Here is a 17,909-nt window from a genome sequence, read left to right on the forward strand (position 1 = left end):
TCACGAAACACTGGCCATTAGAAAAGTACCTCAAACTTGCACTGCATCTTTTCTGCTCATTGCCTGGTTACTATCTCCAAGATTTCATTAAATGCTGCATCTAACTGAACACCCAAGGTAAGAAATTGTATGAACTGCAAATAAACAAGGCCATCATGTCTTCAACAGACAGTGTTTCCTGACCAATCAATCATGAACATCCCCAAAGTCATGAATCATGGAAAGTATCCAGTATATTATGTGAGTGATCTGAGGTAATGGATTAAACTGAATCATAGCTAAGCCCAATAGGACTACCATCATTACCAAAATGTTCTATGTTGTTTTATGGGGTTTTGTTTGGTTGGTTTGGGATTTTTTTGGTTAATGTGTGGGGTTTTTTGGTAAGAAGTTCGTGACTTCTACTGAAGTGGCAACTGCTTTACATTTATAGTAGCTGTTTCAGTAGGTAAACAAGCAAATTCAAGAATTTCTAGTCTGAAATTTGCATCCCAGAACTAGAGAGTAAAGAGAGATAAAAGCAGTTAAGAAAACTGGATAAAACTACTCTTAAAATTACAATATAGGCAAATAAAACTCTTGCTAAATATAACATACTGTTGTTTCTGAGAAGTTGTCAAGAGCTTTTAAGCCTGTCATATTGTACACTGTTGAAAAAGGAACTTTATTTTTCGTAAAAGAAATGATTTCTAGAAGGTTCTTCTGCAACAGTCAGTAAATATCTTAAAACCAGAAGATATTTTACTGGGTTTGAAATTGGGGTGCACTTGTGAAACGGAATGAAAGCATGCATATTTTGAATCACAGAATTAGTGGATTGATAGTTAACTTTCAGACAAATCACTCACACCAGCATAATTTTTCACATCTATACAGGGCTGGTTACAATATCTTAGTGACATGTTCTGTCACCATAGATAGAGAAAATCGAAGTTGAGTGTTATAACCTTATAACTGCTACTCTGAGGGTTGTCAAAGAAGGTATTTTCAGCATGATGTCTTTCAAAATTATTGTATAAAATAACCACACTACAATCTATCAAAGCTTCAATAAATAAATTCCAAGAGTTTTCCCTTCAAATGTTACATTTATTCCATAGTGATCTATCACTCCAGCTATACAGGCAACACTACTACTTTAACTGTAGTTTTTACCTATTAACTCAGAACTGCATGTCTTGCATAAATTGTTGTTAATATGTTTTAATTTGTGTTATGGCCTAGTTTGAAAGCTAACATCCGAGTGCAGGATAGAAATGCATCCAATTTTATTCACAGCGACAACACTAATACCAGCAGGCTTAAGAGATGCCAAGCAACAACCTTTCTTTTAATTGCTTGCTATATTTAGAGTGAAGCTATTTTATAATATTATCCTCGTAGTGTATTTCATAATAGGGAGGATATTATCTCAAGTATTTTCTATTTCATTTTAAGCTAGACCTTCCCTTCATGCTCTTTATCACTGCACTAGAGAAACCTACATTTATTCATTTATCCTGAATGATATGAAATGATCTTCCCTTTCTCCCTAAAAACTATGAAAATAGAAGTTGTTACATCATATCATGCATCAAATTAGTTTATCTGGACTCTCCAACTAGTACTCTCAACTTTGCCACTACAGTTTTCTCTAGTGGAGGGACAGATGTTCCCTTCTTTACTGTAAAGTGCTTCATAGGCATTATTGGTCATGGTCTCTGCCCAAGAACTTTAATTCAAATTGCAGACATTCTAGCCTTGCAATGCATATGAACAAATAATTCAGTTCACAGGAAAATGCTGATAAGAAGCAGAATAGAAAGGAGAATTTTAATAGGTTACTCATATTCTGCATGTTAAAGAGGCTCATTATAGTTGAAATAACTGGACTTAGAGTTTTACATCTAAATGGATCACATTGTTATATTCCAGTCAGAAACAGCAGGGCAGTGGTTATCTAATGCCAAATTCTTCATCAAACCAGACAAGAGATACAATATTACTTATGTTGCTGCATTAAAGCACTACCATCACTGAGGATGCCATGAATGCTCTTGAAGTGAGTGATAAACTAAATCAATTTTCTGCCAAAGAAGACTGCAGACACTTTGACAGGCTGTCTTCTTTTCATCTGCGGCACTTCAATCTGTGGTAATATACACATACATGCTGAATAAAAGGTAGAGTCATAGAGTATTTTCCATGCTAGACTTACTTCTCTATTTTTGGTGTGTACCTTCAGATCATGCTGCCCATGTAATTTTTATGCGTGCAGAAAACTGAGATAAATTCTCGAAGTTTTAGCCATCTAAACTGGTCATAGAAGTTGTAAGCAGTGTTAATCAGCAGTTAACAATGGAATATTCTTAAATACTTTCTGCCTCTATCTCTTTGGAAGAGAAATATTTCAGTTTTGTATGAATATTTAGAGAAGAAATATCTACTTATTTTCTGTGTCATGTCATGGAAGAGACAAGTGCTGAGGTTTGGGACTATGAATCCCAGACGAAGACAGAAACAAAGCCTTGCTTCTGGTATAACTTTGGATTGCTCATAGTATGATGACACTGACAATGCTGGAAGAGTTGAGTAAAACAATCATAAACCTGTTCCCCTCCAAGAGGTTAACAGGTATGGGGGGCTTAAGGGTATCACTATTGCTTTTAAGTACTGTAGGAAGCATAAAGCACTCATATTTGCTGTTTCATTTCAATATAGGGTGTGACACAATTGTAAATGGAAGAAGAGCAAAAACTCCAAGTCTTTATGAGAACAAACAAGAAAAGTGTCTAGCCTATATTTTAGTGACAAATAAAAACATTTTTCAAAACCTTGCCAAAAAAGCAAACCAACCAACTCAGAAAATAGCTCCCAGAAATATCCTAGTAAGTTATTCCAAAGATGGAAATGGTACTTCTTCCTGTAGATCTAGCTGTTATGGCAAGAGTCATGGCTAAGCTTCTACTGCCTACCTCCCAAGGTACCAGCTATTTCAAACAAACATGACTTTTTACTCTGCTTAAAATAATTATGTGCAATTGTAAATTTGCCAAAAAGTCACAAGCACACACACACATACAGAACATTACTGTAAAGCCAGTGTTTTTAACTGAAAAGCACCCTCCAGTGAGTAGGATGAGTTCTGTGGCTTGCTTTTTTCAGAATGCCCAAGCTTTGCAAACTTAGGAAAACATAACTATTTTACCTGAATATGAACTATAGGTAAACAGAATTATAAACCACCCCAAGATCTCATTTCCTATTATTGCCCCATTTTCTGCAAAATCCAGACATGCAAAACAAACACTCACCACAAAATAAACCAACCAAAAAAACCCAAACAAACAAAAAATCCCACCCAAAACCAAAAAATCAAAAACCCACACACCAACAAAACACCAACAAAAAACAACCAAACAAAAAACCCCACAATGGTAAACCCAAACCCAGAAGAGAGAATTTTGGACTTAATTGTGGCAGTGTACTTACCTTAAAATACATACAATTTTTTTAATAGCACATTGGACAATGTCCTTGGGAGAAAGACCTAGATCGCCAACTGCCACTTCTAACAGTTGTTGTATCATGTCCAGGGGTTGACCATCTATACACATAGCTACTGCTTGGTCATGGATTTTTGATTTTTCTGATCTTGACAAGTCATACAAATAGCCATACTTCTGTAGTGTATCCTGTGAACAGATAATTTTTTAACAAGAATCATTCTACTCTATGTACAGGACTGTGTAGTTTGGACTCTTTCTTTACACCAGTATTTAACACATACTACAAAAAAGAAAAGATTGATGGAAGTAAACCAAAACAAAGGTACAAAACATTAATAAAATATGATAAAAGATCGATCACTATCACTACTAGTCATGTTAAGACTGAAAACAAGCATCTGATCAGCAATCGTTACCTGTTTACTGTTTTTCAAGTAAGTGATAAAACTGTGAGTGAGTGTTTCCAGATGAGCAAGAGATTGTTGCAAGTGATTCAGAGTTTTTTCATAGGCAACAGCTAGAGTTTCAGCATCTTCCATGTCATTATCAGAATTTTTTTTTCTTGATTTCTCAGAAAGATGATTGATTGCCTTAATAGCCTTCTTAGTCACTTCTATCCTGGCTTCAACTGACAGCTGAAAAAGATTATTTGATATTTAATCATTTATCATCTGTACACTACTGTATACAGAGATGTCAGGTAGTCCCACTGCTCCACAGCACAGCATAAAACTAAATTAAGTGGTTTATGAGAAATAACTTTATTTCTTATTGTTATTTTTATTTTTAAAGGATCAGTATTCCATTACTTTATTTTGTGGCCCTTTCTTCTAGTGATATTGAATCGGGCTATGAAACTTCTTTCTCCTAATAGCATTTATGATTTTGTAATCTTTGGGTTTTATTTCTGCATTGAGAGATGTCTGGGGACATAATTAAGAATTTATTATTAAGTCAATGTTATTTAGAAATGGAAAGATCTGCTGGAAGAAAAGATGATGGAGTCAAAACGCATGCAAAAATACAAGGAGTACTTGGAATGTCTCTCTTTAAGGGAGAAATCTGTTCCATACACGCAAACACCCTACACTTACCACTACGGAGGTGGACTGAATTATTATTTAGTCAGAAAAAACTTGAACAGATATTCAGAATTAAAAGCATTCTGAGCAGAAGTGCCATAAAAGCAGGAACCCTCTCAGTGCTTGTAGCAATGAGCTACTGTGGTCAAAGGATCAATACTCCAGTCCTTTAATAAGTGAAAGTGGTACTGATAGAGTACCTGTTTCATTTACTGCAAACAACTTTTTTTTCCCCAAAGAAGCCAATTCACCTCTCAGCACATCTAAGAAATCAACTTACACTTTCCCACTTTAAACTTCTTCTCAAAATCCACTTTAAAGAACTCCTACATTTTCTGTGAAATTAGCTGTCTCAATGACAGTACAGACTAATTTGTAATAATGCCCATGCATTTTTGCAGTCTTTTAAATATATTAAATACCAACACTCCTGCAAAATATAGAAATATACATCTGTTATGGGAATCTGATTTAATAAAAGTACTTGGTCATAGAACTGAACTAGGAAGAAAGTGCTGAATGAGAGACTAAAAGAGTGATCACGTGACCTATGTAGATTCAGACAGGCTAAAATTGTAAGTAAAAGGTGCAAGCCAAAAAGCAGTTTTTATGTATGAAGCTCTCAGCTCAAAGCTAGAGAAAGGAGTTTTCAGAATCCACAATGATAATTTTTCATTGTACATTTCCACTCAAAAATTGGATGGGATCCTGAGGCAAAACTAGCAGCAAGATGGTGAAATAGCTGTTTCAATCCCAAACCCAGTGCAGAGCATGCACTAAAATCAGCTGATTTGACCAACTGTTTCAAGCATTTATAGAACATCCTTCATGGCCAAATAGCTAAGAGATTCCTACCACAAAGTTTTGCTTGGCCACCAACCACAATAACCCTGCCATCAGCATTTCCTTTCTACTCATCTTAAGAGAGCAGAGAAACCATATTAGAATCCTAAGCAGAAAATACAAAGGAACGTATACTGAGTTTCAAAACAGACAGTGAGGGCTATCCATCCTCTCCCTGCACCATTCATCTGGAATAAGTGAATAATAATTTTGAAATGCCCAAGATACGTCAACAGCAAGAGTTTCCAGTAGTCGCTAGTGACAATCATATGTGAATGTAGTAGACAAGAGTCATCTCAATCCAAGGACTGAGATCTCTGGATGCATGCCAGTCTTTCCTGATAAACATGAAACCCTCAGAACAACTATGTGATTAAAAAGCATCAAAACACCTAAACAAGACAGCAGAATTCTGAACAGGGGTTACTAGATCACTGATGGATTCCCAAGATTTCAGTGAATAGTAACCACCAAATTCTGATACAGCTACAAATAACTGTATACTAATATTGTAGGAACATAAAGCAGTATCCAAATAACAAACTGAAATTCTCCTCATTGAATGCAGTGAATAAACATCTCTGGAAACTGAGTACAATCCAGAAGAAAGACACTAAAGACACACACACATCCCCCAAGAAAAAAAGCAACCACCCATCCACAACCACAAAACTCCTCCTCTCTATCATCTTTTCATTGCAGATGCAGCTATTGAAGACATCTTGGGATCTTCTAATAAGGGAATTTCTAAGAATTCTCATCTTTTTTTTGGGTGCTTTGCAGCAAAGATGAATGAGAAAGCACATGTAAAACTTTATGTTAGGAATATCCTACTGGATAAAAAGAAACTGCAGATCTGGAAATATATGTTACAGACACAATAGCACGTACTTGCAATTACTTGCTTGCAGCCAGATGAAGATTATGACAGATCTTACCATTTATATTATTAAAGGCCTAAAAATCATATGCGTTAGCCTATAACACTTCTCTGTGGAGCATCCTATTTGGAATGCTAAAGCCTGGCACTAAACACAAGCTTGTGGAACAATGAATTTTAGGATGAGCACAATTCTTCAAATATACTTGCTTACCTTTGTGACAGCTTTTGAAGAAAAGGTAATTTCATCAATAAAAGTGACAATATCATCTGGATCAAGTCTATCAAAGTACTTTGAACACATATCATAAGCATGGAGCCACTCATCCATGGTTTCTGGTATCTTTTTGATGAGATGGTGATCGCCGTTCCAAAAAAGTTTTTGTAACCAGACAGCATAAATAGAGCTTGGTGACAGCATGCTGCCATCTCTTTTAGGAATTTTGGGAGCCAGTTTGGAAATAGATAAGATATTTTGACTTGTGAGAACAGGCTGCAGTATTTCCAGGGGGTTTTCATTTTCATCTGTTAGCTTTTTGTAATTAAGACCTATTGATATAAGGAGAAAAAGGCAAACAACATAAAAGTTATTAATAGTCAAATCTACTTAAATGCTACATTTATGTGTAAAAAAGTCAGTACTAAACAGGTATTTGCAGAGCTAGAAAAGCTCTACTCCATCTCCTTTCACAAACATACATATTGACAGACTGATGAGGAAGGCAGGTAACAGGATTTTATGATGTCCTGATGTGTGTGAAATCTCTATATCCCTGAAATAGTTTAACATTACGTATCGATACAAGCTAAAAATAAAATTAAAAAAAACCCAAAACCACAAAAAACACTGCCCCACAGATTCTCTAAAAAGCAAGAAAAAATATATACAGCTTATAGAGTTGTGCTACTATTTTAATATATAGCCTAGAAAACCTCACCCACCTCAAGACATCAGTCTTCATTAATTAAAAAAGGCATATTTTTATCATGTAAGAACTGGTAATTACTACCTACCTCAGCAAAAATGCACCACCCACAAGCAAGCTAAGTAAGGTCAACTAGAGACAGGACATGTAAATTCATTTACATGAATATCCATATAACACAAGAATCTTATAACTACTATTACTACTTTGGTTCCTACAGGAAGAAATATCTTGCAAATTATTCTAGCAGTCACAAAATACTTCCAGCAAGTACACTGCTTCATTGTCTATGTATATAAACCCTACTTCTAATTCCTATTCATAATTTCTATTCCAACTGTGATTGCTACCCAAAGAGAGTAGCAGGGACTGGAAGGAGCCTCTGGAGATGACCTACTCCAATTCCCCAGTTTATACAGATATGTCTAGATCAGTTTGCACAGGAACCCATTCAGGAGGGTTTTGAAAGTCTCCAGAGAAGGAGACTCCACAACTTCTCTGAGCAGACTCTTCAAGCTGGAGCCATCAACGTCACAATAAAGAAGTTTCTCCTTAATTTCAAATGAAACTTCCTGTGTTTTACTTTGTACTCATTACCCCATGTCCTATCCCCAGCCACCACTGAGAAAAGCCCAGCCCCATCCTTACGATGTCCATCTTTTAGATATTTATGTTCAATTGTTAAGATCCCCTCTCAACCTTCTCCAGGCTAAACTGACACATGCGCCTCAGCTTCTCCTCATAAGAGAGATGCTCCATTCCCCAATAATCATAGCCTTCTGTTGGACTTTTTCCAGTAGCTCTCTGTTGTTCTTGAACTGGGGAACCCAGAATTGGACACAATACTCCGAGTGCAGCATCACCAGGGCAAAGTAGAGGAGAAGGAGAACCTCCTTCAATTTGCTGACTACCCTCCTCTTGGTGCACCACCTTCTCTTGGGGAACACCATTGGCCACCTTGGCCATGAAGCCGCACTGCTTGTCCACCAGCACTCCCAGGTTGTTCTGCACAAAGCACTCAGTGCATTCCATCTTTTTCCTAATGTACTTAGGGTCTCTACAAACACTTTAATGATGTTCCTTGCCTACTATCTATAAACTATGTTGAACATTAAGAATTTTCACTAAGGGTGTAATACAATGGGTTTAATTTTTTTCCCATACAAAGTGAATAATTCATGTCTGAAGTTTGTAGAACTTTTTTTAACAACAACATTTAGAAATCTGAAGGCAAAAAACCCTAACTGTAACTTCATTCTTTGAGAAACATCACAGAACTGTTGTGTTTAAAATGCATCAGTAAGAACTGAAGGGAACCCCTCTTCAAAAAAAAAGAAATCTTGCCTATTATCTTCAATTTTTCCAAATTCTGCAGTCAATCCAATACACATGAGGTTCCAATACCAAACCAAAAGTTAATTAACAACTTCCCCACAGGAGGTAGTAGTGTGTAATTTTCATTCTGAAACTGGACTTGGAGTTAACTGAAAGTCAAGACATTGCTAATACTTGGCTAACAAGCAAATTAAAACTAGTACTGAAAATTTCACAGTGCCTTTCAGCAGCTCACTATTTAAAGCACTGTCTGATAATGAAGGAAGACAAATAACATGGTAGATCTTCAAAGGCAAAAGGCAACATGAAGGATAAAACACAAAATAAAATTACCTTTTTATAACAAACAATGTTTAGAGCTCCCAACATATTATATAATTTAGATTTTTGAAAGGCAAACACTCTTAAGTTCTTTGAGAACATTCATGTTAAACTTGTGGTGTTAAAAAAAAAATGTTTTAGGTGATCTGTATTTTTGTTTTAAAAATTCAATATGAACCACTGCCAATAACTTCAATTTGCATCACCAGTGGAAATCTGTTTCAAAATATTTTTTGCTTGCTGTGCTAAACTAAGTCTCCAGCAATACAAAATGAAGGAACTTACTCCCACAAGAGACGATTAATCTACTGTATTCATGTGATAGGCTCATTGAAAACTAATTAACCTGGAGAGTATAACTGGATGAGCATAATCATGTCAACATTCACATTCAGAGTAATAAATACAGCTATGAAGAAACAGGAACTCTCTTACCTGGTGCAACTGCTTTGAATTTTTTCAGGAGTCGGATGTGAGTTTCAGGTTTAATAGCATGCTTCACCATGTCTGAGCAACCACAGTTTTCAAGGAGCGTAAAGTAATAAAGCAATCGCTGGTGATCTCTGCCTTCAATACTTGGGTAAACGTATTTAACCATGTGTTCGTGTAAGCTTTCAGGATTGGTTTTCAAAGTCTCAAACAGACCAAGACTTTTTGCTCTTTCTTCTATTTCCAGTGTCGATAACCTGCATTTAGAAATAATTGTAGCTTTAAAACCCTGAATGTGCCATGAAAGACTCTTCAGCTGCGCACTTCGGAGACAGGGCAGAATTTTCCTTTGTTCAAGGTTCAAGTTTGTAATATATTTGCAAAGAGCAAGTGCTCATTCGTGAGTATTTAGGTAGCTGTTACTCTCTGTAAACAAAAGCTAAAGGCGTCCTGTTTTTCCTAATGTTGCTTGGACATGCAGATTAACGGTCATGAATACTGAAGTGGGATTCAAAGCAGCATGTCATCTCTCTAAGTGTAGCTATATCTATAAATAGACATATGTCTAGAGTGTATCTATAGCAAGCCTTTTATAAAATAAAGCACAGCAAATAAACAAAGAATGAATTTGTGGCTGAATGATACTAGGAAATCTTACTGTCTGCTTTTCACAGAATCGTAGAATCATAGAATCAATAAGGTTGGAAAAGACCTCAAAGATCATCAAGTCCGACCTGTCACCCAACACCTCATGACTACTAAACCACAAGTGCCACATCCAATCCCTTTTTGAACACCTCCAGGGACGGAGACTCCACCACTTCCCTGGACTGCACATTCCAATGACCAACAACTCTTTCTGTGACAAACTTTCTCCTCGCCTCAAGCCTAAACTTCCCCTGATGCAGTTTGTGACTGTGTCCTCTTGTTCTGGTGCTGATTGCCTGGGAGAAGAGACGCACCCCCTCCTGGCTACAACCACCCTTCAGGTAGTTGTAGACAGCAATAACGTCTCCCCTGAGCCTCCTCTTCTCCAGGCTAAACAATCCCAGCTCCCTCAGCCTGTCCTCATAGGGCTTGTGCTCGAGGCCTCTCACCAGCCTCATTGCCCTTCTCTGGACACATTCAAGAGTCTCAATGTCCTTCTTAAATTGAGGGGCCCAGAACTGGACACAGTCCTCAAGGTGTGGCCTAACCAGTGCTGGGTACTGGGGCACAATAACTTCCCTGCTCCTGCTGGTCACACTATTTCTGATACAGACCAGGATGCCATTGGTCTTCTTGGCCACCTGGGCACACTGCTGGCTCATGTTCACCTGGCTCTCAATCAGTACCCCCAGGTCCCTTTCAGTCTGGCTGCTCTCCAGCCACTCTGACCCCAGCCTGTAGCACTGCATGGGGTTGCTGTAGCTAAAGTGCAGCACCTGGCACTTGGACTTGTTGAATGCCATCATGTTGGACTTCGCCTATCTGTCCAGCCTGTCAAGGTCCCCCTGCAGAGCCCTTCTACCCTCTAACAGATAAACACCTGTTCCTAGCTTGGTGTTGTCTGCAAACTTACTGATGATGGACTCAATCCCCTCATCCAGATCATCAATAAAGACATTGAACAGGATGGGATCCAGAACTGATCCCTGGGGGAAGTTCTCCTAATGTGTTACATTGTACTCATGTACATCATGTACATCAACTGTAGTTGATGAGCACCTGTGCACATTTTGAGATAAATTACCACTGAAAGTTGTCTCTTGCACACTTGTTAATCTATTTGACACTAATATTCATGCTCAGCATATTTCATATGACACTTTTGTTGAGTTGCTTCTCAAACTGTCATCCAAGAAAGCTTATGAAAATATCATCAAGTCCTGGTTTGACCTCAGCCAGTCTCTCTGCTTCAGGACATTTTTTTTCCTGACCCTTTTGAAAAGAATACAGAAGCTCTTCCACAGCATGAATTCAGACATCTCTAGCTGACTACATAAAAGATAGCTGAATGCCATCACTCCATTCTTCCTTAGCTGTAAGAAAGATGGGTGCTCTCATCTTAAGTTTATTCAGTTACCTACAGATGACTACCACCTTGACTCTCCCCACAGTCCAATCATACTATTACTCTGTGTTAGGCAGCACATTTTATTCAGAAATGCCATGTCTTCTAACTCTTATTTTATTTTCTTCCACCTTTAAAACTGATTAACAACATAAATTTTTTCCAGTGTATAAATGTCACATATGTGTTACTTACTTTTACATCTAGAACTCACTCAAGTTAGGTTGTTAACCTTGTAAGTTTTATTTTAATTCTCTAAATTCTTGCTAAGTCTTCTACCATATTAATGGAAGTAAGTACACCATTAGTGGAAATAAAGAATCACTCAGTCTTAATATCAGACAAAACAAACACTTGGATCTGATGTATTTCAAGAATGAGATATCAATACAATATTTTATTCACATTCAAAGTTCAAACAAAAGGCTAGATGGATATTAAATTATGTCAGCAGGATCTACAGATGTTTGTCATGTGCTTTTGAGGTGGAGCCGGTGGTGGGTAAGAAGGGTTCAATATGGTGTTCAGAAAGATCCTGGAATAATAGTTTCCATGACAGGCAAGCTTAAAATTTCATGTTGCTGAGGTCAAAAACCCATTTTGTAGATTTTCAGTACTGAAATGTGATCAGGTACTTCAGAAGAAAGAATTACATTTCCATTCATTCTTTAAAAATATAGTTAGAAACAATCTTCATCAGACTCAAATTCACAACATGTCAAATGCACATCACCTTTTTCTGTTATCAAACAATCAAAGAAATAATTAATAGAAGCTACGTAAGGGCTTCTTTTGATATTCTCCCTGCGAGAAGTGGCTTATAGAAATACCAAAGATTCCGTTAAAGAGATTAAGTCAGAATAAACTTCTTTTCATTTCCGAATGAATGCACAATGAGGCATGCATTATTAATGCCATAATCCCAAGACTAAAATATACTGTAATGGCCATATGCTGTCAATCAACTTTAAAATGAGATTATGATACAACAAAAGCATGCACAGCAGCATATTATGCTATTATACATCAATTTGCAAGACTTTTTTTGAATTTCATTAGGGAAAAGGTTGTTACTTTGTACTCCAGTGATTTCAGAATTCTATGAATACTAACTCGTGGAGGACAACAACAAAGGAAATTATAGAAATCTGTTGCAAAACACCTTGGGTAATATTCTAGTCTCAGGGAAGTCAGCTGGCTCTTTCACATTCACCCTAGTGCTGCCATTTTTATATCTCACTGCCTATTTTTTTTAAAGCACTAAATAATTTAGCAGCATCAAAATTTATAGGGTATGACTTCTGTTTTCTGGAGGAAGCAAACAAAATCAGAGAATCTCAGAATGTGATTTCATCTTCTCACATCTTGCCCCAACATATATGAGGCATTGTTTTTTATGCCTCATGTTTTATAGAATGTTGTAATGCTTTTTAATCAATAGTTAATGCTAAGAGAGGTACAAATACTGCTGCAAGCTAAAGCTGCTTTCACAATTTAAAACTTAAATGACTAATTTGATCCTGTCTGCTGTATTACACAGGGGACCCCATATCACTGTTATCTGCATGCACAAACCAGGCAAGTAATTTAGCCTTTCATCAAATGGGTTTGTCCATCTTTCAGAGGGCAAAATGTACCCGTCTGATTGACAAGATGCCAAATTTCTTATTAAAAAAAAAAAAAAAAGAAGAAGAAAAAACTAAACAAAACAGAAAAAGGCCCTGGAACCCACCTGGGAGTAGAAGTAAAAAGTATCCCTCCCCCATTAATACCCCCCACCAATGCCAGGTTTGGTTTGCGGTGGACTTGAGGCTAGAAGAGGTTCAAAAAAATATTGTTAAATGAGTGCTCCTATCAAAAAATGAAACTGAGATGAACAGACTAATAAAGTGAATGGGAAGCTCCAGTATATTTATTTACTCTCTCTGTTATGTAGAAGAGAGATCAAACTATCAAGCTTCAGGACATATTTCAAGGGACTGTAGAAATAACTACAAAGTGAGTTCTTATCAGCAGGGAATACTAAGCATGTAAAGCTGAAAAACCTAGACACTAAAACAAAAGTCCTGGGATACACAGAACAGTAAGACACACATGGCCTTTTATCCTTGCTTGCAACACCTATTTTCATGGCTGGTTACCAAAGAATCACATGGGGGAAAAAAACCCACCAAAATTCCCAAACTATCATAACACAAGAAATATGAAAACGCAAACCAAACTCTACTCCTGATACACTTCAATTTGTCACAGGTTAGCCCATAGTTCTGTGTAATAGAATCATAGGTGTATTTGCAAGGGAGATGACTTACCCACTGTCAGTGAATAAAAATTCCAGATGGGTCATATAAACTTCCCAAAATGGAACATTGTATCGCTGAGCCAAAGAAATAGCAATCTTGTAGACATTTTCATCAAGTGTTCTTATAGAGGAGAAACAGGAAAGAAAACAAATAAATGTTACACTAAGACCTTAGAGACGTAACATGAAAACCAATATTTACATTCAAACAGTAATGATTTCTTTTTAAAAATGATTCATAAACCAAGACATTAGAATCGGGCATAAATACAGATACAGTGTGTTTTCTTGCACTTGCTTACACTCAGTGCTCCATTATGGAAAGAAAACAATTTGGGGGAAAATAAAAGAATAAAAAAAGAAGATCAAACTTCATATTCCAAAGACAGGCATCTAACTTCACACACACTTTTGTTCTCAATGACAGTCCTGCTTAACCTTGCATTTCAATTACAAAGTGACAAAGGATGTAATGTGTCATTGTTAGCATTTATTTAATTTCATTGCAACACCTACAGTGTTTTAGTGTAACTGGTATGAAGGTCCTCAAAGCTTTTCCTGGAAGTTCACAGACAGAAATACTCCTAGTTTTTGCAGACCAAAAGAACACATTTCAACCCAGCAAGCAATGATGTTTGTAAAAGGGAATGATGGGGTTTTTTTATTATTATTATTTTTAATACTCAGTAGAGTCATCTAATCCTTTAGAGGCAATTCTATTCTGTTTTTCAACATCAAGAAGTACCAGGGAATACCAGATTGTAAATTTCAGATTAGCATCCATTGGTTGTGCAGGCTGTCCCTCAGTACGTAAAAGCAAATATGATTTTAACCAGGAATACATAACAGCTTTTGCCAAATCACAGCACATGTACACTTAATATTCCTTTGCATTCTTCAGAAATCATTTGATGTACTGTCAACAAGAGCATTACTAGTTAAAGTGAAGGTGAAGTTTGAAACAAGAAGTATAAAAAGTCTATACCACTGTCAACTGGAAAACAACAGGATATTCAGGAAAAGGTACCCTGAAGGCTATGTTAATGGAAGAAGTATTCTGCAGGCTTATCCTCCTAATCCTCAACATTGATCTCAATACTTTCATTAACTGAAAAAAACACCAAACACACTCCTTCTCCCTCAAACCCAAACCAACAACCCCCCCTATATATTACTTTCCTTGCATCATCAATTAATATACAGAATACTTTGAAGGAAAAGATGATCTTTAGGAATGATCAATAAACTTCTGCTTCAAAAGCAATTACTGCAACAACTTCTGAAATTAACTGAGGAATTCTAACATTAATAATGGAGCTACTGGAGTCCAGTGAACAGCCACCAAGATGATGAGGGGGGTACAGCATCTCTCTTATGAGGAAAGGCTGACAGAGCTAAGACTCTTGAACCCAAAGAAGAGAAGGTGCAAGGTGAGCTTCTCCCTACATGTATTTGAAAGGAGGGTGCAGGGGGAACAGGGCCAGGAACTTTTGAGTGGTGCCCAGTGACAGGATCAGAGACAATGGGCGCTAACTGAAACACAGGACAGGTGACCAGAACACCATTAAATACTTTTGTACTATGAGGGTGACTGGTATAGGTTGCCCAAGAAGACTATGAAGTCTCCATCTTTGGATATATTCAAAAGATGCCTGGACATGATCCTCTGCAACTGGTTTTAGGTGGCCCAACTTGAGCAGAGGAATTGGGTAAGATGATTTCCAGAGGTCCCTTCCAATCTCAACCATTCTGTGACACTGTGATTCAGTGAAAGACAATGATATTAATGCTTTAGTTGCATAATAACTCTGTCAATCAGACAAATCAAGAGTGGTTCTGAGAGACAGTGAGATCCATTGCCCCCAGCACTTTCCAAACCTTACTAAAATTACTTCTGTCTTAACACTGGTATACAGACACAAAGTAAGGCTTAAGGAAGTGATAGTGTAGAAATGAAGAACAGTACCAAGCTATTAATTTTCAAGATAACACTGACAAGACAGTAACAAGTAGCTGTTACAGAATGAAAAGCTGCAAAACTGGCCATTACCTTGTAAAGGACCTTTTAACTTCTCTTTTACACACTTCTCATGCCCAGCCCTAACTGCCTGTCTCTGAGCCTAAGGACTGCCAGGGAAATTTCCACTGAAGGCTCTGGTGCAGTTACAATTTGCATATTTTTTCCTCTGTGTTGTTGCACTAAGACTGGTGTAAAAACGAAGTCAGAAGCAGTTACATGGATGGCTCTTCACCACTCTGCCTGTGGACTGGCACACATTTCTGAAGTATCAAAAAAATATACCTGTGAAAATATCAAAGTATGCCGCTGCAGTAGTGTTTAGTTCGGATTTTGCTGTCTTCAAGCTCACACAAATACTTGGCAGCTCAGAACAGGGTTTTGTTTAGTTTTGTGGGATTTGTTGTTGTTTGTTTGTTGTTTGTGGGTGTTAAGTGTTTTTTTGTTTGTTTGTTTTTAAATCGTGTTCTCTGAAATCTCTGTTATACCGTGTGTGCACATGTTTGCTCACAATCAATGTCTTCAACATTTTCTGTTGATGCCAATCAGCTACAAAGCATTAGAAGCACCGCTGGATTCAATCATAATAAAGGGAAATGAGATCCACTTTTCCAGTTGCCCATTCTCACAAAATGTTTTTCAAAAAATATCCAACTTGGTGATGTGAAATGAAGATTTAAGCCAAGAAGCTTTAGTTACCTCTCATGTTTGAAGCAGGAAAATGAGATGGAAGGCTAAGGCTGTTTAAGTTCTGCAGCAGCAATGCATCAGGGAGAAAAGGCTGTGCCTACACTGTCAATAGAGCAGAGCAGTACAGCAGCAGCATACACAACAGTTCAGAATTTAATGTCACTAGTAAGAGCTGAAATACATTTGAGGCGGTTTCATATAGGACCTTCGGGCTTAATCTTCTGGAAAGGGACACAGCTCATATGTCCCAAAATCATTCTGACAACTGAGCAACACCAGGCTAAATTATTAAATTTACATTGCCAGATAATTGCACCATTTTTCTAAAATTCTAAGTATTTCAGATCGGTAACATCAGACAAGGAAGAAACTCGTCTGTCTTGATCTAGTTTCCCTAATTCCTTTCCTGATATATTCTGGCTCTATTTTGCCCAAATCAATTACCTTCTCAAGAACTAACCTTAATTAAGTCTGTGAGGCATGTGGTATTTTAAATACAGGATACATAATGTAAAATAAGCCTTGATGACTATACATCAAATATGAAAGATAAGATTGATAACTATTTCTTATGTATGCAAATTGCTCATTCCAGTACAAAGCTGTTTTGTAAATAAGATGTCATCCCTTCCAGGTGTTCTTCCTGTGAACAGCACTTCATAAAAGATTTTAAACATGAGGCACTTAATGATAATTCAAAAATAGGAAAAAATATGCCACACAATTGCATTGAATTTGCACATTGTTTTCATTAGGAAATGCAGATTAAGAGTCAACTGAGAAAATAAAAGCAAGGAAGCTGCAAGCTGAACAAGTAATTAATTGGATCTTTACAACCACCTAATATAAAACTTCTACTCTCATCTACATGCTGTGAAGCCTTATTTTTACTAACTCTTTCATACTGTGTTTCTACTGACTGTAAGGAACTTTTTTTTTCATATTTACTTTATTTTTACCAAAGACAGTAAAGGACTCTTGAATGAGAATGCAAAAAGAATGCTCATTCAAAATATATATCTGGAATAACAGAAAGATGTTGGTATTGGAAGTTACTGTAGATAATCATCAGGATGTACATTCACCTAGTGTGGTGGGCTACACCCATCCTGAAATACAAAAAAAATGGGGGGAGGGCTTGTGAGAGTTTTTTGCCCTCCCTGGAGGGTGTTTTCTCCCCTGGGAAACTGATTTGGCCTCCCCCTCCCCTTGTCCAGCAGGGGTATAAGAGGGAGGACATTGCATCCATTGCTCTCTCACTTCCTTCTGCTTTGCAGGGACCAAAGAGTTGCTGCTGGCTTGCTGCTCCCCTGCCACGTGGTCCTCCCTGCTGCTTCCACACTTTGCAAAGGACTGGTTCTGGATCTCATATTTTTCTTTTCCTTTTCCCATCCATTCTTGTTCCTTACCCTTGTGAACCCTACCTGTCATTGTTACATAAATATATATATATATATATATATATATGTATAGTGTTTAAAGAAAAATCCTTTGCCTCTATAATTCCAAGCCAAACCCAAATTATTTCTTGGTGGATTTGCTC

At 37.2% G+C, this 17,909-nt stretch overlaps 1 protein-coding gene across 1 annotated transcript in view; it reads right to left on the bottom strand.

The window, feature by feature from the left end:
- Positions 1 to 17,909, bottom strand: part of NBAS (NBAS subunit of NRZ tethering complex) — a 151,576-nt gene that overhangs the window by 44,432 nt on the left and 89,235 nt on the right. The window contains exons 42-46 of the mRNA XM_009909471.2: positions 13,670 to 13,780; positions 9,311 to 9,561; positions 6,508 to 6,842; positions 3,905 to 4,123; positions 3,472 to 3,674 (exon numbers count right to left, since the gene is read on the bottom strand). Of these exons, the coding sequence (XP_009907773.2) occupies positions 3,472 to 3,674; positions 3,905 to 4,123; positions 6,508 to 6,842; positions 9,311 to 9,561; positions 13,670 to 13,780 (1,119 nt within the window). The remainder of the gene's footprint in view (positions 1 to 3,471; positions 3,675 to 3,904; positions 4,124 to 6,507; positions 6,843 to 9,310; positions 9,562 to 13,669; positions 13,781 to 17,909) is intronic.

This window comes from Dryobates pubescens, chromosome 3, assembly GCF_014839835.1.
Source record: "Dryobates pubescens isolate bDryPub1 chromosome 3, bDryPub1.pri, whole genome shotgun sequence".
Classification (NCBI taxonomy): domain Eukaryota; kingdom Metazoa; phylum Chordata; class Aves; order Piciformes; family Picidae; genus Dryobates; species Dryobates pubescens.